This window comes from Mustela putorius, unplaced genomic scaffold (assembly GCF_011764305.1).
Source record: "Mustela putorius furo isolate JIRA1106 unplaced genomic scaffold, ASM1176430v1.1 tig00000390_pilon_pilon_pilon, whole genome shotgun sequence".
NCBI classification, from domain to species: Eukaryota; Metazoa; Chordata; class Mammalia; order Carnivora; family Mustelidae; genus Mustela; species Mustela putorius.
The window spans coordinates 26,298-48,896 of record NW_025421368.1 but is presented as its reverse complement, the minus strand read 5'-3'; the positions used below and the strand labels follow the sequence as shown (position 1 = coordinate 48,896).

Below are 22,599 nucleotides of genomic sequence, written 5' to 3'. Positions count from 1 at the left end.
AAAAGTATAATATAAAGTATACAAAAGTATACTTTTAAAAAGTATATAAAAGTATAAATGTATATAAAAAGAGGTATAATATAAAGGGGTATTGCTAGAACAAGCTGGAATTAATCCTACCTTGAACTTTGTTACCTTACTTGCCATAAACTATTACAGACTCAGACAAGATGAAAAAATAATGTTATATATATATTATTAATAGGTGGGGGTTTACCATAATTTGTTTTATTTCAGGTTTCAGGGCATCAGTGCTTTTACATATTACCTGCATGATATTGATGCTGAGTTGACAAACCTCCTCCTGTGTTTTAGGTTGTTGAAAGACCTACAAAGAAGAATTTGGTAAGTTTTTGGACTTCACTGAGAAAACAAAATTTTGTGTTTATGAAGCCTGATATAAAAAGAATCACATGGGAAACTGCTTCCAGTGTGGGTAACCTTAATCTGAAAGGGACAGTGATAAAGAGCTGCATTCCAGGCAGTGTTTTTGGCCTGAGAATACACTGGCATGGAGCAGCCTGACAACATTCAGGTCAGTCATTCTCTCTGTATACAAAGTGTTGATGATTCCAATTACTCTACCTATAATGAATTCACATTTTAACTTGTCAGCCTATCATGGAACGAAGATTGACACCCTATGCAATTAAATGAAATAAAACAAGCAAGCAGCTGAGGGAAAAGCTCTCTAGAGCTGAAATGACTTATTTACAAATGTGATTCCCACAGGTTCCTGGAAAAGACTGAAACAGAAGTTGAATTTAATGGAAAACTTACACTGGCTTCTCCAGGCTTGCACTCTAGAACTCCTTTGAGTGACTGCAGAGAATGTACAATGCACTGCTCAAACTGATATGGCTGAAGGAAAAAAAAAATATGTTATCTTAAAACTCAAAAATAAGCATTGGCTATTAAGATGCTGAACACTGCGGCACAGATGGCCCTTCTTTTCACTACATCTGTATCACTGGGGTAAATACCCCGTAGTGTGATTGCAGGGTCATAGGGAAGCTCTATTTTTAATTCCTTAAGGAATCTCCACACTGTTTTCCAAAGGGGCTACACCAACTTGCATTCCCACCACAGTGTAAGAGGGTTCTCCTTTCTCCAAATTCTCTCCAAAACTTGTTGCTTACTGTCTTATTAATTTCGGCCATTCTCATTGGTGTAAGATGATATCTCAATGAGGTTTGGATTTGAATCTCCCTGGTGGCTAATGATGATGAACATTTTTTCATGTGTCTGTTAGCCATTTGTATGTCTTTACTGGGCAACTGTCTGTTCATGTATTCTGCCCATTTTTTGACGTTATGCTGAGTAAAATAAGTCAAGCAGAGAAAGTCAATTATATGGTTTTACTTACTTGTGGAGCATAAGGAATAACATGGAGGACACTAGGAGAAGGAAATGAAAAGTGATTTGGGGGAAATCAGAGGAGGAGTCTCATGAACCATGAGAGACTGTGGACTCTGAGAAACAAACTGAAGGTTTTGGAAGGAACGGGGTGGGGGGTTAGGTGAGCCTGGTGGTGGGTATTAAGGAGGGCATGTATTGCACGGAGCACTGACTGTGGTACTTAAAACAATGAATCTTGGAAACACTGAAAAAATAAAAAAAAAAAATTATAAAAGATATTGAACAGAAGCAAATAATGACCTAAAACTCTCAATTTTACAGTTTTATTGAAAGGAAAACAGATGCCAACAATTTAATAGATAATCTCTTAGACATCAAGATTTAGATTTGGCATGTTTTACACTTGCTTGAAATTCTAAAATATACCTACTTCTAGAACAAAAGTCAGGTATAAATAAAATTTTTCTTCAAAATTCTACTGAGAGGCAAATGACCTGATGAACAGATATAACAAGTTTATATTTTATTATTATTATTTTGAGAGAAAGAAAGCATGCTCAATTGGTAGGGGCAGAGGGAGAAAGAGAATCTTAAGCAGACTCCACCTTCAGTGGTGAGCCTGATGTGGGGCTCCATCTCATGACCCTGAGATCATGACCTGAGCTGATATCAGGAGTAAGACGCTTAACCAACTGAACCACCCAGGTGCCCCAAGAAAATCTTATTTTTAAGAAGTTTAAAGATAAGGCCAATAAGAAAATACTTTTAAAAAGAGGTGCCCCACAAATTCATATTTTAAATACCACTTCCAGGATATATTCTGAGCTCAGTCTCCTAGATCTTCTACATGTCTGGAACTGCTCAAAATTTAATGTTACTAATATTATTTATAGGAAGTCTATGATCTTTAATTCCAAAGTCATTACAGTTATTTTTTATATACATGAAAAGAACAAATGGGAGCTCAGAGAAAAATTGATGATGATGAGGAGGAGGATGCTGGAGGGGAATCTGCTCCAACTAAGACAAAGAAGACTTAGTGAAAAATGTTTAAGCTGACATTTGAAGGGGAAGAGGAGTCAATCCCTTAAAAGATAAGGGAAGGGGGCAGGACAACATGTGCATAGGCCAGCATGGGCAGAGACCAAATGGGTTGTGGAACCACAAGAATAGCAGTGCATCGCAACCACTAACCGTGAGCTTGGCAGTACAAGAGGAGGCTAGGGGTCTGGGTTTCACTCAGGAGCACAAGGCTACATAAGGCTCATAGTTCAACTGAAAAGCTATGTGCAAATGCTTCAATTTTTAAAAGAGATTGGGGGATAAAACTGAACAGAAGGGATACCTATATACAAAGATGATTCTTTTTTCTTCTTTTTTACAAAAAGGAACCCACACTTAATGAAAGCTAAAATAGTGCCTCAACCTTACTATCATTTTAGTACTCCACTTTGAAACAACAAGAGGGTGCCATAAAAATACTTCAAAGTACCCCCAAAATAAATAAAAATAAAAGCATACAGTATGAAATACCAACAGCACACAAGTATTTCAAGAGTCAAAAAGTTTGTTATATACCTGACCTTATCCCTCCAACCTACCTGCCTCAAAAGTTGGGAAAATCTAAGATGTTAAAATAATAATAGCATTAAATCCAAAATTCAACTGCGGGGAATTACATGTTGATGTTCATATGTAGTTACTTAGATTTCTTGCATTAATAGCTGAACTAGATTTTCTTAATTTCTTTTTATATTTATATTAATATAGTAAACGGAATACCAGAGAACTCTAGTAGTTTCAGTTAAACTGGGAGTAAAAGTACAAACATATGCTATTTCTTTTCTCTAAAAGGAAACAGAACTATCTCTGCATATTGTTAGGAACCACCCAATTTAGCTGATTAAAGGAGTTATCACAAATCATTCCAGTTCTTAGGAAAGAGGAAAGTTCTCAGAATTGAAAATTTTAAAAAATTAAAAAATTAAAAATTTCAGGGAAAGAAAAATATATTACTATTCATAAAAATGTGACTGGTAGGGCGCCTGGGTGGCTCAGTGGGTTAAGCCGCTGCCTTCGGCTCAGGGCATGATCTCAGGGTCCTGGGATCGAGTCCTGCATCAGGCTCTCTGCTCAGCAGGGAGCCTGCTTCCTCCTCTCTCTCTCTGCCTGCCTCTCTGCCTACTTGTGATCTCTCTCTGTCAAATAAATAAATAAAGTCTTTAAAAAAAAATGTGACTGGTACTTTGGAAATGTTAAGATATAAATCAGTAGTCTATAATAGAATTTGAGACAATTTAAGTCATTGTTCAAAGTTTTAAGAATTTTACAGATGTTAGGTTAAAATACTCAAAGCTGGAGCTGGAGCTTCAACTTTTACTCTATGCACTGATTCACCTTTTTTTTCTGAAGTGAGGTCCATGCTGACTAGCTTAAAACACGCTCAGCTTTATCAACACTATTATGTTAGCATATTTCTTTACCAACATCTGGCTATAAGACACAATGGCTGACACCAGAATTATAACTTTCTGTGGGTCATTCATCTACAAAGTTTAGTCTTCTACTTGTATTTGTGACAAACATGAAATTATTCTATAGTTACAGTTTCTTAATATTATAGTTAAGCTTTAAATTGACTACAAACAAGTCTATAGTGGCCATTTCAAAATATTTTCAAAAAGGTTTAACTACTATAATCAAACAACCAAACTTAGATATGGCAGCCACCACATAAGCACACGGTGGGACCCAGATGTGGCAGTTATCATGTAACATTCACCGGGACCCAGATTCAGTTGCTATCACATAAGCACTAAATGGGACCCCGAGAGGTAAAGCGACTTCTTTAAGAGTGTATGGCTACTGGATCATCTGACTGGCTCAGTCAGAAGAGCATGCAACTCTTGGTTTTATGGTCCTGAGTTCCGGCCCCATGTTGGGTGTAGAGATAAATAAATAAACTTTAAAAAAAAAAAAAAAAGATTGCATGACTACTATGAGACAGAACTAAGGACTGAACCGGGATTCTGTTCCCTTTCTGTTGACACGGTACATTTAGTTACCAATTCTGTAAAGATGTGACTTTTTTTTTTTTTTTTGTTTTTTTTAGATTTTATTTATTTATTTGAGAGAGAGAGCACGGGTGAGAGGGAAGAGGAGGAGAGAGAACCTGAAGCAGAGTCCACACTGAGCACACAGAGCCAATCAGAAACATGGCATATTAATTTTAGAGTCATCATCTGTTCAGATGAGACTCTTAGATTTTCAAAATTATTTTGAAAATAGTTTTCATGATATACCATGTTTTCACATCTGTTTCATGGATTCCCACAATGATCCCGTAGGCAGGTGTATCAGTTAAATTGACATCCAGATGCTAAAAACATCGAAGGCCTTTAGACAAGGTGGGCATTTCTTTTTTCTCTAACATTAAAGAAACTGAACTAGTGTGGCAGCTTAGTGATGCAGTCAATACGAAAGGCTCCTTCTGACTTTCTTCATTGTGATCCTTATTGTGGCTTCTGTCTCTGGATGGCCTCATGATCACAAGAAGGCCACTGTAGTTCCAACCACCCTGGCCTTATTCCTGTCATGGGAAAAGTCCAGCACTTTCTTAGGCGCAAGACACAGCTGACCAGTCTTCCTACATCTAGTTGACTAGAATTTTATTCACATCCTATCCCAGTGGAGGCTGGAAAAAAATGCAGGTTTTGTTGTTGTTGTTGTTGTTTTGCAGAGCACATTGTTAATCCCAACAGTTTCTGTTTTAACTTAGAAAGAAAAATGGAGAAAATACATCTGGGAATGCAGTCAGGTTTCTGCCTTCATCTACAAAGTTTAGTCTTCTAACTTGTATTTGTGACAAACATGAAATTATTCTATGGTTACAGTTGCTTAATATTATAGTTAAACTTTTTAATTGCCTGCTTGACCTATGTATGTATCTGGAGAGGTTTGCTGTTATTGTTGTTTGTTTTGTTTTGTTTTGGCTTAGAGGCCAGCGCCAACATTTCTTTCTATTTTATTTTTCTAAAAAAATACAAGTTACTGGGTAACTTAGAATGAAGCACAGTCCATTTTAAAATGTAATGCAGATAACAGTGACACATGATGAAGAGTACCCTAAAAGAAATCACAGTTTTTATTAATTTTTAAATATTTGTGGTTAGTGTTAAGCAAAATTGACTCTGAAAAGGAAAGCATTAAGAAGTTTATTTTTCTATATATATATAAATTACATATGTAATTTATATATATTTATACATGTATTTTTATATATTTTTCTATTTTTATATATTTCTATATATTTAAATATATATTTCTATTTCTATTATTATTTCTATTTCATTATTTTTTTTTCTATTTCTGAAAATGATATAGAATTACAATGCAGAGAATATATGCTTATTTTTTAGTTAACATATAATGTATTATTTGTTTCAGGGGTACAAGTCTGTGATTAATCAGTCTTACACAATTCAAAGCACTCACCATACATAGCACATACCCTCCCCAATGACCATCTCCTAGCTATCCCATCCCTCCCACAGCCTCCCCTAGAATATATGCTTATTAATAAAATAAATCATTATTTTGAATATAATATACACTAATGATTAATCACTGAAAAGAATTTAAACTTACAAGAGAAGTCAGTCCTTCATTATCTATAATCATCCAGTCTTCCTTTTCAGCTAACCTCTTTATTTCTAAAGAGAAAATAAGCACACAAATACTTTTTCTATTATAATTATCTAGTTGAACTTTGCAGAGATAAAATCTGTAAATATTATGGGTTTTCATCGTTTTATATGGGTTTGTAAAAAAATGAAAGATAAGTAATAATATAAAACATAATTCTGGTAAACTCAAGGATTTAAATATGTATTGTTTTCTGGATTTTTTTTTTCATAAAAACATTAATGTAAATAAATTTAGCCCAATTTGGAGACTGCTAGGCTAGGCTTAATGACAACTTCAGATAATGGTTTATTACTTATTCAAAGCACTCTTGAAAATAGTTAACATGTACAAAATAAGCTACAAAAATATTTTTTTCCTAAAATATCTGATGAAAAATTTATATTGTTTTAATCTTAGACACTTTTAAAAAAAGATTTTTTAAAGATTTTATTTATTCATTTGAGAGGGAGAGAGAGTGAGAAGGAGCATGAAAGGGAAGAGTCAGGGGAGAAGCAGACTCCCCGTGGAGCTGGGAGCCCGATGTGGGGCTCAATCCCAAGACTCTGGGATCATGACCTGACCCAAAGGCAGTCACTTAACCAACTGAGCCACCCGGGTGCCCCTAATCTTAGACACTTCTGATGATTTACAAAGGAATGCTACCTGTCCCAACCTTTAGCATTTCAGGCTGTCTCAGGTCCCTAGTGGGAGCAGGTAAATTCAGAGGACACTGCTGTTTCTCACCTGGATTCTGTTCCCTTTCCGTTACACAGTATGTTTAGTCACCAATTCTGTAGAGATGTGACTTTTTTTTTTTTTTTTTAGATTTTATTTATTTGAGAGAGCGAGCACCGGTGAGAGGGAAGAAGAGGAGAAAGAACCTGAAGCAGAGTCCACACTGAGCACACAGAGCCAATGTTGCACTTGATCAATCCCACAACTACAAGATCATTAACCTGAGCCGAAACCAAGAGTTGGATACTTAACCGACCGGGCCGCCAGGGTGCCATAAAATGTGACCTTCCTACTTGAAAGTCCTGGTGACAGACACTTATGGCTTATGTTATTTATAATGATGTTCTTGGCTGCCTTTGAAAATATTTAATATCCAAATTGCTGCTTTATAAAGATAACCCTTTTTTTTTATGATTATATGCACAAAATCCTGAAAAATTCTAAAATATATAAAGAAAATGTGCATCACTTATAATTTCTACTATACAGAAAATCACTGTTAGTCTTTCTTCTGACTTTACACTGGTATTTCTAAATATTTAAAATATACATACAGGACGCCTGGGTGGCTCAGTCAGTTAAGTATCTGCCTTTGGCTCAGAGTCTTAGGATCCAGTCCCACATCGGACCCCTTTTCAGCAGGAGCCTCCTTCTGCCTCTGCCTACTGCTCCCCCTGCTGGTCCTCTTTCCCTTCCTCTCTTTCTCTGATAAATAAATAAATAAAATCTTTAAAAAAATATAGTATACATCTTTTCAAAAACTGGACTCATACTTATATACATTTTATAATATACTTTTTTTCTACTTAACATTTGCCATAAGGATGTTCTTATATCCTGAAATATTTTCAAGTATATCCATATTAATTTATGCATGGTCTGGCATCTCAGGTAAATAGATTTGGAAAGATATTTAGAAAAGGAAAAAAATCCTATTGAGCAGCTATTTGTGATCTAAAATATTCAATTTCCCATAAAAGTAATTCTGTAATTTTCAAGGATTAGAAGATAGAAAGAGGTGGCATATTTAGATAATCATTACCTAGCAAATGTCATTATTTTTTCTTAACATACCTTCTGCTGTGTGTTGCAATGTGACCATCACACAACGTACTCGGAGATCCAAAATGAGATCCTGGATAGTCTGTAACATGTCATTAGGAATTTCAAGGGCAGTCAACGATTCATAAGTAAGCCTGTGAAAGAGACACAATAAAACAAAAATGAGCAGAGTATGATATTGAAGCAATCCCTGTCATTAGTTTGGCCAGGCTATAGAGGTTATAAGCTACAATATCATACTGAAAGCCTAGGGAAAGTAAAACCATAATAGAATCATAATACAGCTAATACCGAATTAAACAATAAGAAGATCCTCATTCAGTATGACATTCTCATCAAACAGGTTTAGCTTAGATGCTTTATGATACAGAGGAAATACTGGAGGCAAGAAGACAGTAAAATTCTTTGTTGACTATATTAAAAAATCTTATCCCAAATTGAATGTGTTGGTATTTCCTTTTTCCCTCAAAAAGACAAAAAAAATTTACCCCTTTTCAGAAGAATGAGTCCATATTTACCTTATAGTCTGGATGACATGAGCAAGCCACTGTCCTGAGAGCTCAGATTTCACCTCCCAGCCTCCATACTGCCTCACTCCACACTCTGGGATGCTGAGTGGGAGCAGGGCTCCACGGATCAACTTCACAAGACACTGCATTACTTCTTGAATCATTTTCTAGATAATTATGAGAGTAAAACTTCATTAGAAGTCATTAATTTGACTAAATCAGTTAACAGAATCTGCCTGAACAATGATGAATAGTTTGAATGTAAAGTTTTCTAGTAACTTTGGTCGAGAAAATCTTACCCTGTGAAAAAGTCTACATACTTATCCTTAACTTACCTTAAAATCATTTTGTCTTTGCCTTACATTCTTTGATCTTTCAATCTGGCCTGATTTCTCTGCAGTCTTAAAAATTAAAAAAGGAAAATCAAATATATTAGTTGTCTTCAGATAACAGTTGTATATAAAGAGACCATAAGATAAAGTTGTAGCTTGACTGAAAGGAATGTTTAAGACATAATCTAAGTTTCTGATTTAAAAACAGACTTACAAAAAATTTCTTATTCCAAAAAGAAGTTCTTCATCTTCTTAAAACCTTTAAATACAATTTCCATAAATAAGTCTAAGAATTAAGTTGAAATTACTTCTTTTGTAGGTGAATTTCAGGTGTCATATTCATTAATAATTGTTTATGGTTAAACCTAAATCATACCCAGGATAAATTTCTCAATACTTTTCTCATTAGATAGTATAGAAAAAAAAGGAAAAATACACTCTTGATTAACATCTAAGAATCTTGGGCTATCCATTCCCTTCCTTTAAGCATTATACTTGGCATTTTATTTTTAAAAAATTACAAATCACTGTTCTTTTAGGGACTTTATAGTTTAATTCAGGAGAGAATATATTCTAGAATTCTAAAAAAAAACTATATATATTTTTATGTATTTTACTGCTAGCCATGTTTTCCTCTGATATTTCTTTCTCCTTAAAGTAGGTGTGGAACACTACATTGATTAAAAGAGAAATATATTCAATTGGATTTTAGTTAACTTTTTACTCCCAAATTTTCAAACAACTAAATATTATCATATAAAATGCCTGAGAACGGAGGGTGAACTTGGAAAACTTTCGAAATAAAGAAATAATAACAAAATGGTACGGCAAAAACAAAAATTCTGATACTTCACTAACATAATGTGAAATTATCCTTTAAAGGTAAAATGCTTATGAATTATTCACTAGAGACATGTCAAGAGAACTTTCAAATTGACGACTTCAAGTTAATTTTAAAATACAAATAATGTTCCATATATTTTTGGTATAAGGCAGAGAAACAGTCTACAGAGTTCATTATTATGATAAGCATTACTAACATGAATGAGCAAAAGAAGGGTAAGGGTTGCTGAATGTTTTCAATAAAAACATCAGACATACCTGTTAAAAAGTGGTCAACATATGCATATATACATACCTTTTCAGGCTCTAATTTACATTTATTGTATAATTTTATATTAAATTAATTTTTGAAAAAACTAAGCCTAAAATTCACCTCAGTAATAATTCAATAGGCAAATTCTTAAATTAATTAAGAAACAATACTCAAAAGTCTTTATAAATGAGGATTTCACTTAGAAGCTGATGTTTTTGTCCCTTTATTTTTAAAACAAATGAGAAGTAACTTAAGTGTTTTAAAGTGACAGTGAGAAGTGACTATAGGGGCTGGTATTAGCACAGCCAATTATAAGGATGTTGCACTCACCTAGGTGAGCAATACAGCAACTAAGGCGAAAGGAGGTAAGTCATGAACTTGTGCGGATGGCTCAGACACAAGATTCCAAGGTAGAGGCGACTGAACCTGTCAATTCTACTGGGTGTTTCAGCGAGAAAGGAAAGATGTCAAGAGTGACTCCCATCTGAGTCATGACCACTCAGTTAAGTCCAACTGGCCCTGAATGTCTGTTAGCCTACTTTCTGTTTCTGTCAAAGTGTGACGCTCTGATTCAAAGTTAACACTTCAGGCAATATAGTGGCCTAGGTGTAGAAAAGCAAATCAATGGCCCCAGGCTTACAAGGTGATATATTAGCTATTCTCAAATTAACGCAGTTTGCCGTGTCCTAGTCTTAGGCACTTTTGTTCTCTATACACTCTCACTAATTTATTCTCAAGGCTTCACATATCATTTCAGTCTAGTGTCTTCCTATTTTGGATTTTGTACTCAATTCCAACATGTGTGTATTTGGGGGAGGAGTTTTCCCTCAAGAACAAGGAATTCTCCAGACACCAGTTGGGTGTCCTCAATTCAACTCAATTCTGACACAATGTACCTAGAGATAACATCTGATCCCACAAGTTAAAGGCCCAGTCCTACAAGATTTGCACCCCCCCAACACACAGTTAGATGCCAATCTCAAGACCAGGTTGTTACTTGTGCTTCTGATCTATTGGCTACAGATCAGAGGTTCTTATAATTCCCTGCATGGGTTCAATTAACTTGTTACAACAGCTCACAGAACTAGGAAATATGTTTACCCACTAGATTACCAGTTTATTATAAAAGGATAAAACGCAGAAATGGTTGGGGCAAGGTATAAGGAAAGAATGCAGTGCTTCCATGCCCTCTCCTTGCATCTCCACACATTCACCAACCTGGAAGTTCTCTAAACCCTGTCCTTTGGGTTTTTATGGAGGCTTCATTGCAAAGGCATGACTGATTATATCACCAGACATTGGCAACTGATTCAACCTCCAGCTCCATTCCCCTACTTAGAGGTCTGAGGGTTAGACTATAAATTTAAACCCTCTAATTGTATCGTTGGTGATCCAAGCAATCAGCACCCCATCCTTGGGTGGCAATGGAGGTCATGTTATTAACAAAAGACACATTATTAACAAAAAAATTTCCTCATTTAAGGAAATTCCCAGGGTTTTAGAATCTGTGCCCCAAACCAAAAAGACCATATATATTTCTTATTATAAATAACAAGGTCACACTTCCAAATTTATATCTCTCCCCCAAATCTTTCCTCTGAAGCCCAAATCTGATTTTCAGATTGTCTACTTCATGTCTCTTCTTGAATAACTCACAATAACCTCAAACTCAATACATTAAAAATAGAAAACTGCTATTTTCCTCCAAGCATGTTCTTCAAGTCTATCTGGCTTTGTAAATGTCACACCTACTCATTTGAGAGTCCATTTGGTAGCTCTATGTTAACTCTTGCCCTCATCTTACTCATCTGATCCATCAGTAAGTCTGGTCAACACTACTTCCAAAATACAAATGAAATCTATCATTTTCTCTCCAACTTCACTACACTAACAAAAGCTTAATCCAAACACCATCATTTCCTGCCCAGACAGCTTTAATAGTTTACCCACTCTGCCTTTTGTTCCCTGCCAATTCATTCTTGAACAGATAACCAGACTGGTCTTTTTAAAACCAAAACTCTGATCAGGTTACTCCACCAATTAGGGTCTATAGGTGGCTTCCCACCATACTTGGAATACACATTCTTTACCACGGTCTGTAACAAAGCCTTGTCAGTTGGTCCCTGCTTCCTCCTCTAGCCTCATCTCCCGTTTCTCCTGATACCCTAAACCACAGCTCAGTATACTCTGAATGTTTTTACCTTCTTTCTGTTTTTCAAATATGCCAAGCTCCTTTCCTTGGCTTTGCAATGTGCTGTTGTTTCTTCCCAATACATTCTTTTCCCTGATTCTTTGTGTGGCTGTTTCCCTCTTATGTTTCAAGTTTTGGTTTCAGTGTCATCTCCTTAGAGAGATCTTTCCTGACCTCCATCCCAATGATATTCTTTATCTTAGAACCCTACTTGTTTCTTTTATAGCTATTAGCAAAATTTAAGATAAATTTTTTAAAAATTGATTTTGGTTCTGTCCCTCCAGGAGGGGAGATGTCATATTTATCTTGGCCACTATTTTATATATTTATATATTTTAGAATTTACATTATATGTGTGTTACATGTACATACATGTATATGTAGTGTATGTACATGTATCAGTACCTGTCACTTAGTGTGTTCAGAATAGTTGGTGAATGAAGGATCACCCAGGGTTAGCGTTCCTCAGGACCTCCTGGGATATATTTTAGAAAGCATACTGCTAGGATAATTGAAGGTCTTCTTTAAAAAAACTTGAACTCCTACATCTTCACAAGGCTAACTGGCCCTTTGAAGGAGATCTGCCAGGCATAATCCTATGATATATTCCTAAAAAGTCCAACAGATTCACTGCTTCTCCTGGAGATTTAAAATAGCAAAAGGGATAAGCAGAGGTTTAAGAATTCCCTGTGAATTTTGAGGGTTGGGAGGGCTCCTATAGGTGTGGAATTCAGATATTGCTAAGGAACCCAGCACCCGCTGTGATATGAAAAGGCACAGAATGACACTGGAATTCTATACTGTAAAACCTAAGTTAAGGACCTTGTGATGGTTAATTCTACCTGTTAACCTGAGTGGGCCACAGGGTGCTCAGATATTTATTTAACATTACTCTGGGTATGTCCGTGAGAGTGATTTTGGATGAGATTAACATTTGAATTGGTAGGCCAAGGAAAGCAGATTGTCCTCATTAATGAGGGTGGAACCCATCCAATCAGTGGAAGGCCTGACTAGAACAAAAAAGCTGGACCCTCCTTCCAGTAAGGGGTAACTCCTCCCGCTTCACTGCCTTGAATGGGGACATTGAACTGAAACATTGGTACTTCCTGGATCTCCAGCCTCTTGGTTTTCAGATTGGAACTACACCATGGGCGTTCTTGAGTCTCCAACTAGAGGACAGCAGATTCTGGGACTTTTTAATCTCTATAATCAGGTAAGCCAAATTCCTTTTGTAAATCTTTCTCTTTATACACAGTTGGAAGCAGAATCAACATCTTCTTGGTTCTATTTCTCTGAACTCTAAATGACAGTGCTGGTTTAGTGTGCTATGGACAAAGGGATTGAGCTCTGAAATAAAGGCATAATTTGTTTCAATAATGAGTCAAGCCAGCATAAAACTGTAAGTATACTAATAATAGATGGTGCTTTTCTAATTCTAGCTATCACAGTTCTTAATACTGAACTTTTTGTATAGTGGGCTTGTTTAATGGGCTAGTTATTTCATAGCTTTGTTCTAAATATTTTTAAATCAAATAAAAGAGTGAAGATCAATCCTTACAAAATATATCAAAATTAAAACTAAATTATGCCTATTAAACAGGTGCTAATGAATGCATGATGACATTTACTAGACAAAATAATTTACAAACTTCAAGGTCTGGTCTCCAAATACATAGAAATTGGAGAGGGCAGGAATTAGTTTTAAAGCATACCTCTTGAAACTGTTAATTAAAAAATAGTTACCTATCAACATATTGCCCTATTTTTAAAAGAAAATCTAATTTTGGAAGATAAAGTGCATTTTAATTTATATACCATGAGTCATACAACTTTTTAAAATGTTGATTATTAGTGTTTAAAAATTATTTGGATGCCTTAACATATTCACTCCAAATTATATTATATTTAGGGTATATCTAAAGGTGAGATCTCAACCTAATATTAACCATTTCGTTAACTAAAAACCTTAACTCTTTCCTGCACACACAGACCAAAACTACTTTGTGGTAAGACCAACGGCTAGATTTCACTGTTCTGATTCATGTATGTTACTTCACATGGGCATGACTGGTTTGAAGAACTATTTTTTAAACTGTCTGAAACTCCATCTAAATCTTTAACGGATGGGCTCTTGATAAAGTAAAATAGTTCTCTAACTAGAAAAAAACCCTTCAAGTAAATACTGTTTAAATATTACAAAACTCTCTTATGTGAGTTTAAATACCGACTATCAAAAGACTTGGAACTCTTCCTAGTTTTAATTTAATTAAGTTTCTGGATTTCACTAATAGTTTGATATGGTGACCACACATTCCTAACTCCTCCATTTCATTCCCTTCTACTACCCTTCAGTGTCTTTCTCGCTTTTCAATAGAGGATAAATAGTTTAAAAACATGCCCAAATCAGTATAGTATACTCAATTTTTAAAATAATTATAATTATTAACTAATAATTATAATTATAATTACTAATTATAACTATAATCTCTTAAAGGCTTAAAGATACAGATAGGTAAAAATACCATAGGCATATCCAACAACTAATGTTTCACTAAAATACTCCAGATGAAAATCTTAGGAATTTTATGAACTCTAAAAAACTCAAGATAAGGCAACTACTATCTTTGTGTGGTAGGCGACTTACAGCAATCAATCTGGAAGGAAGAAACACTGGACTGGAAACAAATAAGTAGGTCTAAAATCCATTTCCTAAAGTACTAATTCTTTTGATGAGTGAATCCATCTAGACATTATTCAGTATGAAACAGTCCACTATTTCTTTTTTTTTTAAGATTTTATTTATTTATTTGATAAAGAGAGAGATAGAGAGCACACAAGCAGGGGGAGCAGAAGGAGAGAGAGAAGTAGGGTTTCTGCTGAGCAGGGATCCCAGTGCAGGGCTCAGTCTCAGGACCCTGGGATCATGACTTGAGCCAAAGGCAGACACTTAACCAACTGAGCTACCCAGGCACCCCAACAGTCCACTATTTCTTAATGCTACTAAACTTTATTCTCTGAACACCTATTATGTGCCAGGCCAATACAATTTTAAATACTGGAATAAATATGCATTCTAAATAATAAGATTAAATTTTCATTTACCTGCTGGACACTGTTATAAGCACTTCACTGACATTAACTTGTTTAATCCTCAAACCTGACCTGTGCAATCAGGCACAGAGTAATAAAGTTATTTGCCTCAAGTCGCAGCTAATAAGTGATATATATTGGACATTTCTATTTAAACACTAAAATTAGTGTTCTGTAAAAGAGCTATCTATTAACACAATCAACCAAGGCACTGATATGGAAGCAGCTAACCTTTCCAGTCCTCATGAGCCATCAGGATTAGAGACGAAGCAGATAGGAAGAGGAAGTTATGACACAGTATCAGTGGTGTGGCTGTTCTATACCATGGCAGAGGGCAAGAACCCCAAACCTGTCCTCAGCACATAGAGCCACACAACTCTCATGTGGCTGAGAGGAATAAAAATGCAAAATGATACAGACATGTGTGAAAGCAGAATGCTGAAAAAACTTTTTACAGGACACCAGAAAAACTGAAATTAAAGCATTTTCTTCCTCAGACTGGGAGGAGCTAAGATTAAAGTGTACTAAGGAGCTAAGAATAAGGGGATACTAAGATTAAAGTGTACCAGAAGGAATCTAGGCCTGTATGGCACCTCAGCACAACTAGATAACTATCAAATCATTCTGAATACCCAAGAAATCAACCTAAGGTCTGACAGAAAAAAACTTTTTAATTGGAGGGAGAGAAAAGGCCAAATTGAGAAAGACGGGAATTGTGGTGGCATGATTTGTGGGAAGAAAAGGATCACAGGTATTGCTGAGGGGAAGGAGCCCTACTCACAGAGAAAGGAGAGAGAGAAGAGCATACAGGGAAATGCACAAGGACAACACTTCCCCAAAGCCATTAGCTGGAAAAACGAGAAGGGCTGAAGAGAGGCTGATTTTTTTGAGTTTCTGCAACCAGTAGGGCTCAGAGACTGGAGTTCAAAGGTCAGTAGGCTTGGCTGAGATAGAGATCCTAGTCCTAGAGAGAAGGCAAGCAAGCAGACGAGGGCAGACAGCACAATCCAACGATCACCTAAGGTACATGGGGGAGAGACTGTTCACTCTTCTTGGAGCACATCTGTGAGAGGTGGCATTCACAGAGATATCTCTTGGAGGACAAAAGAGCTGCAGAGCGCCATTTCTTCCCGCCACCCCACCCCCGGCCTAGGCACTAAGGGTAGAAAACCTGCACACTGGCTGTTTAGCCTCTGCTCCAAATCCCATGCCCCTGCACTCTAGCATAACTGCCCCAGAGCAATGAGACCCCCCCCAAGAAGACGTGCTCAGAACCCGCTATAGCATGACCTTAAAGTTTGGAGTTTCAAAAGTTACCAGACTTGGATGGGATATAACCCAAAGTGCACTGTGCTGCTCCAGGCAGGCAAGCAACCTGGAGATAGAAAGAGAGAAAACAGCGATCTGAGAAACACTAGGGATGCATAAGAGGAAATTATTCACTCTTCTGGAAGTGTTTCCCTGGGAGCAGCAAGCACAGAGACCCCTCTCTAGGGACAAAGGAGCTGGCTGGCACCATTTCTTTCCCCCATCCTTCAGCATAAACCAATTTAAGTAAACAGCACAATGCCAACACTGGCTGCCTAATCTGCTTATACCAAGTCTTATTCCCTTGCATTCTGCTGATACTGCTTTCCTCAGAGAAGGAGGCCCTTTCCCAAAAGACCAGCAGAAAACCCCTGTACCACATCTACTAACCATGGAGTTCTGAAAACTTCACTTGTAGTGGAAATAGCATCAGGTCTCATTTAACAAGAAGACCAGAGCACACCTAGTTAAAACTTGCCATACTCTGGCCAATGTCCAAACACTCCCAAACACAGTAGCAGAATGCATGCAGCATATACCAGAGATGCTTCCTGAAGCACCAGGCCCTGGACACTGTATGACCTCTTCTTCCTAAAGCTCTCAATATCAGGAAACACAGCAAGATTTTCTAATATAGAAAAAGACAGAGACCTAGACAAAACAAAAAAACAGAGGAATTCGTCCTAAAAGAAAGAACAAAAAAAGGTCACAGGCAGAGATCAAATCAAAAAAGGTATAAGTATATGCCTGATGCAGAATTTAAAAAAACAGTCATAAGGATAATCACTGGGCTTGAAAAAAGAATGAAAGATATCAGGGAGATGCTTACCACAGATATAAAAGAATTAAAAAAAATGAAAAATGTAATAACTGAAATTCAAAACAGACTGGATGTAATGACTGCAAGGATTGAAGAAGCAGGGCAATGAATAAGTGATACAGAAAATAGTACAATGGACAATAATGAAGCCAAACAAAAGAGAGAATTATGGATCACAATAATAGGCTTAGGGAACTCCGTGAATTAATCAAACATAAAAACATTCATATCATAGGAGTCCCAGAAGAAGAGAGAGGAAAGTGGGCAAAAGGTTTATATGGGGAAATAATAGCTGAAAACTTCCTTCATCTAGAAAAGAATAGAGACATCCAAATTCAGGAGACACAGAGAACTCCCTCAAAATCAACGATAGCAGGCCAACACCAACATATTCCACAGTTAATTTGCAAAATACAGTGATAGAGAAAAACTCTTGAAGATAGCAAGACAAAAGAAGTCCCCAACTTACAACAGAAGACCTGAAGGGTAGCGGCAGAACTCTCCACAGAAACTTGGCAAGCCAGAAGACAGCGACATTCAATGTGGTGAATGGGAAAAATCTGCAGCCAAGAATACTCTACGCAGCAGGATACATAACAAGCTTCCCAGATAAACAAAAACTAAAAAGGACTTCATGACCATTAAACCATCCCTGCAAGAAATATTAAAGGGGACTTGTTGAGTGGGAAGGAAAGACCAAAAGTGACAATGACTAGAAAGAAAAAGAGAAAATCTCCAGAGAAAAAAAAAAAAAGACAAAACAGGAATAAAGTGGCACTATATACATATCTATCAATAATAATTCTGAATGTAAATGGACGAAATGCTCCAATCAAAAGACACAGAATGGAGGAGGAGGAGTCAAGATGGCGGAGAAGTAGCAAGCTGAGACTGCTTCAGCTAGCCGGAGATCAGCTAGATAGCTTATCTAAAGATTGCAAACACCTGAAAATCCATCGGCAGATCGAAGAGAAGAAGAACAGCAATTCTGGAAACAGAAAATCAGCCACTTTCTGAAAGGTAGGACCAGCGGAGAAGTGAATCCAAAGCGACGGGAAGATAGACCCCGGGGGGAGGGGCCGGCTCCCGGCAAGCGGCGGAGCAACCGCGCACAAAATCAGGACTTTTAAAAGTCTGTTCCGCTGAGGGACATCGCTCCAGAGGCTAAACCGGGGCGAAGCCCACGCGGGGTCAGCGTGGCCTCAGGTCCCGCAGGGTCACAGAAGGATCGGGGGTGTCTGAGTGTCGCAGAGCTTGCGGGTATTGGAACGGGAAAGCCGGCTACAGAGACAGAGCCGACAGTAAGCTCGCAGCTCCGTGTTACCTTGAACCGGTCGCAGGCTCGGTGAGCTCGGAGCGCGGCCGGAGGTCAGGCAGACGGGAGTAACTGGGCGCTGTTCTCTGAGGGCGCACTGAGGAGTGGGGCCCTGGGCTCTCGGCTCCTCCGGGCCGGAGACCAGGAGGCCGCCATTTGTATTCCCGTCCTCTGGAACTCTACGGAAAGCGCTCAGGGAACAAAAGCTCCTGAAAGCAAACCCGAGCGGATTACTCACCCCGGCCCCGGGTAAGGGCGGTGTAATTCCGCCTGGGGCAAAGACACTTGAGAATCACTACAACAGGCCCCTCCCCCAGAAGAACAACAAGAAATCCAGCCGAGACCAAGTTCACCTACCAAGGAGTGCGGTTTCAATACCAAGGAGAGCAGCAGAATTCCAGAGGAGGAGAAAGCCAAGCACGGAACTCATGGCTTTTTTCCTGTGATTTTTTTTAGTCTTGCAGTTAATTTAATTTTTTCTTTTTCATTTTTTTTTTTTCTCGCCTTCGGGTAAAATTTTTTTTTTTAAACTGTTACCTTTTTCTTTTTTAACGATTTTTTACTAGTTTATCTAATATATATATATATATATTTTTTTTACATTTTTCTTAGGTGTTTTCTTTTTTTAAAATTCTTTTCTTTTCTTTTTTTTTTTTTTTTTTTTTTCTTTTCTTTTTTCTCTCTTCCTTTTTGAACCTCTTTTTATCCCCTTTCTCCCCACTCACGATTTTGGATCTCTTCTAATTTGGTTAAAGCATATTTTCCTGGGGTTGTTGCCACCCTTTTAGTATTTTACTTGCCCCTTCATTTACTCTTATCTGGACAAAATGACAAGACGGAAAAATTCAACACAAAAAAAAGAACAAGAGGCAGTACCGAAGGCTAGGGACCTAATCAATACAGACATCGGTAATATGTCAGATCTAGAGTTCAGAATGACAATTCTCAAGGTTCTAGCCGGGCTCGAAAAAGGCATGGAAGATATTAGAGAAACCCTCTCGAGAGATATAAAAGCCCTTTCTGGAGAAATAAAAGAACTAAAATCTAACCAAGTTGAAATCAAAAAAGCTATTAATGAGGTGCAATCAAAAATGGAGGCTCTCACTGCTAGGATAAATGAGGCAGAAGACAGAATTAGTGATATAGAAGACCAAATGACAGAGAATAAAGAAGCTGATCAAAAGAGGGACAAACAGCTACTGGACCACGAGGGGAGAATTCGAGAGATAAGTGACACCATAAGACGAAACAACATTAGAATAATTGGGATTCCAGAAGAAGAAGAAAGTGAGAGGGGAGCAGAAGGTATACTGGAGAGAATTATTGGGGAGAATTTCCCCAATATGGCAAAGGGAACGAGCATCAAAATTCAGGAGGTTCAGAGAATGCCCCTCAAAATCAATAAGAATAGGCCCACACCCCGTCACCTAATAGTAAAATTTACAAGTCTCAATGACAAAGAGAAAATCCTGAAAGCAGCCCGGGAAAAGAAGTCTGTAACATACAATGGTAAAAATATTAGATTGGCAGCTGACTTATCCACAGAGACCTGGCAGGCCAGAAAGAGCTGGCATGATATTTTCAGAGCACTAAACGAGAAAAACATGCAGCCAAGAATACTATATCCAGCTAGGCTATCATTGAAAATAGAAGGAGAGATTAAAAGCTTCCAGGACAAACAACAACTGAAAGAATTTGCAAATACCAAACCAGCTCTACAGGAAATCTTGAAAGGGGTCCTCTAAGCAAAGAGAGAGCCTACAAGTGGTAGATCAGAAAGGAACAGAGACCATATACAGTAACAGTCACCTTACAGGCAATACAATGGCACTAAATTCATATCTCTCAATAGTTACCCTGAATGTGAATGGGCTAAATGCCCCTGTCAAAAGACACAGGGTATCAGAATGGATAAAAAAACAAAAACCCATCTATATGTTGCCTCCAAGAAACACATTTTAAAGCCGAAGACACCTCCAGATTTAAAGTGAGGGGGTGGAAAAGAATTTACCATGCTAATGGACATCAGAAGAAAGCAGGAGTGGCAATCCTTATATCAGATCAATTAGATTTTTAGCCAAAGACTATAATAAGAGATGAGGAAGGACACTATATCATACTCAAAGGGTCTGTCCAACAAGAAGATTTAACAATTTTAAATATCTATGCCCCCAATGTGGGAGCAGCCAACTATATAAAACCAATTAATAACAAAATCAAAGAAACACATCAACAATAATACAATGATAGTAGGGGACTTTAACACTCCCCTCACTGAAATGGACAGGTCATCCAAGCAAAAGATCAGCAAGGATATAAAGGCCTTAAATGACACACTGGACCAGATGGACATCACAGATATATTCAGAATATTTCATCCCAAAGCAACAGAATACACATTCTTCTCTAGTGCACATGGAACATTCTCCAGAATAGATCACATCCTCGGTCCTAAATCAGGACTCAACCGGTATCAAAAGATTGGGATCATTCCCTGCATATTTTCAGACCACAATGCTCTAAAGCTAGAACTCAACCACAAAAGGAAGTTTGGAAAGAATCCAAATACATGGAGACTAAACAGTATCCTTCTAAAGAATGAATGGGTCAACCGGGAAATTAAAGAAGAATTGAAAAAAATCATGGAAACAAATGATAATGAAAACACAACGGTTCAAAATCTGTGGGACACAACAAAGGCAGTCCTGAGAGGAAAATATATAGCGGTACAAGCCTTTCTCAAGAAACAAGAAAGGTCTCAGGTACACAACCTAACCCTACACCTAAAGGAGCTGGAGAAAGAACAAGAAAGAAACCCTAAGCCCAGCAGGAGAAGAGAAATCATAAAGATCAGAGCAGAAATCAATGAAATAGAAACCAAAAACACAATAGAACAAATCAACGAAACTAGGAGCTGGTTCTTTGAAAGAATTAATAAAATTGATAAACCCCTGGCCCGACTTATCAAAAAGAAAAGAGAAAGGACCCAAATAAATAAAATCATGAATGAAAGAGGAGAGATCACAACTAACACCAAAGAAATACAAACTATTATAAGAACATACTATGAGCAACTCTACGGCAATAAATTTGACAATCTGGAAGAAATGGATGCATTCCTAGAAACATATAAACTACCACAACTGAACCAGGAAGAAATAGAAAGCCTGAACAGACCCATAACCAGTAAGGAGATTGAAACAGTCATTAAAAATCTCCAAACAAACAAAAGCCCAGGGCCAGACGGCTTTCCGGGGGAATTCTACCAAACATTTAAAGAAGAACTAATTCCTATTCTCCTGAAACTGTTCCAAAAAATAGAAATGGAAGGAAAACTTCCAAACTCATTTTATGAGGCCAGCATCACCTTGATCCCAAAACCAGACAAGGATCCCACCAAAAAAGAGAGCTATAGACCGATATCCTTGATGAACACAGATGCGAAAATACTCAACAAAATACGAGCCAATAGGATTCAACAGTACATTAAAAAGATTATTCACCACGACCAAGTGGGATTTATTCCAGGGCTGCAAGGTTGGTTCAACATCCGCAAATCAGTCAATGTGATACAACACATCAATAAAAGAAAGAACAAGAACCATATGATACTCTCAATAGATGCTGAAAAAGCATTTGACAAAGTACAACATCCCTTCCTGATCAAAACTCTTCAAAGTGTAGGGATAGAGGGCACATACCTCAATATCATCAAAGCCATCTATGAAAAACCCACCGCAAATATCATTCTCAATGGAGAAAAAACTGAAAGCTTTTCCGCTAAGGTCAGGAACACGGCAGGGATGTCCATTATCACCACTGCTATTCAACATCGTACTAGAGGTCCTAGCCTCAGCAATCAGACAACAAAAGGAAATTAAAGGCATCCAAATCGGCAAAGAAGAAGTCAAATTATCACTCTTCGCTGATGATATGATACTCTATGTGGAAAACCCAAAAGACTCCACTCCAAAACTGCTAGAACTTATACAGGAATTCAGTAAAGTGTCAGGATATAAAATCAATGCACAGAAATCAGTTGCATTTCTCTACACCAACAGCAAGACAGAAGAAAGAGATATTAAGGAGTCAATCC

The 22,599-nt window shown here is 37.3% G+C and overlaps 1 protein-coding gene across 1 annotated transcript in view; it reads right to left on the bottom strand.

Annotated features, from left to right (window-relative positions):
• LOC123391891 (exocyst complex component 2-like) overlaps window positions 1-22,599 on the bottom strand; it is a gene marked incomplete at its 3' end in the record, with an annotated part of 111,345 nt that overhangs the window by 78,315 nt on the left and 10,431 nt on the right. Inside the window, 6 exon segments of the mRNA XM_045079426.1 lie at window positions 269-328; window positions 781-861; window positions 6,007-6,071; window positions 7,855-7,976; window positions 8,361-8,518; window positions 8,687-8,752. Of these exon segments, the coding sequence (XP_044935361.1) occupies window positions 269-328; window positions 781-861; window positions 6,007-6,071; window positions 7,855-7,976; window positions 8,361-8,518; window positions 8,687-8,752 (552 nt within the window).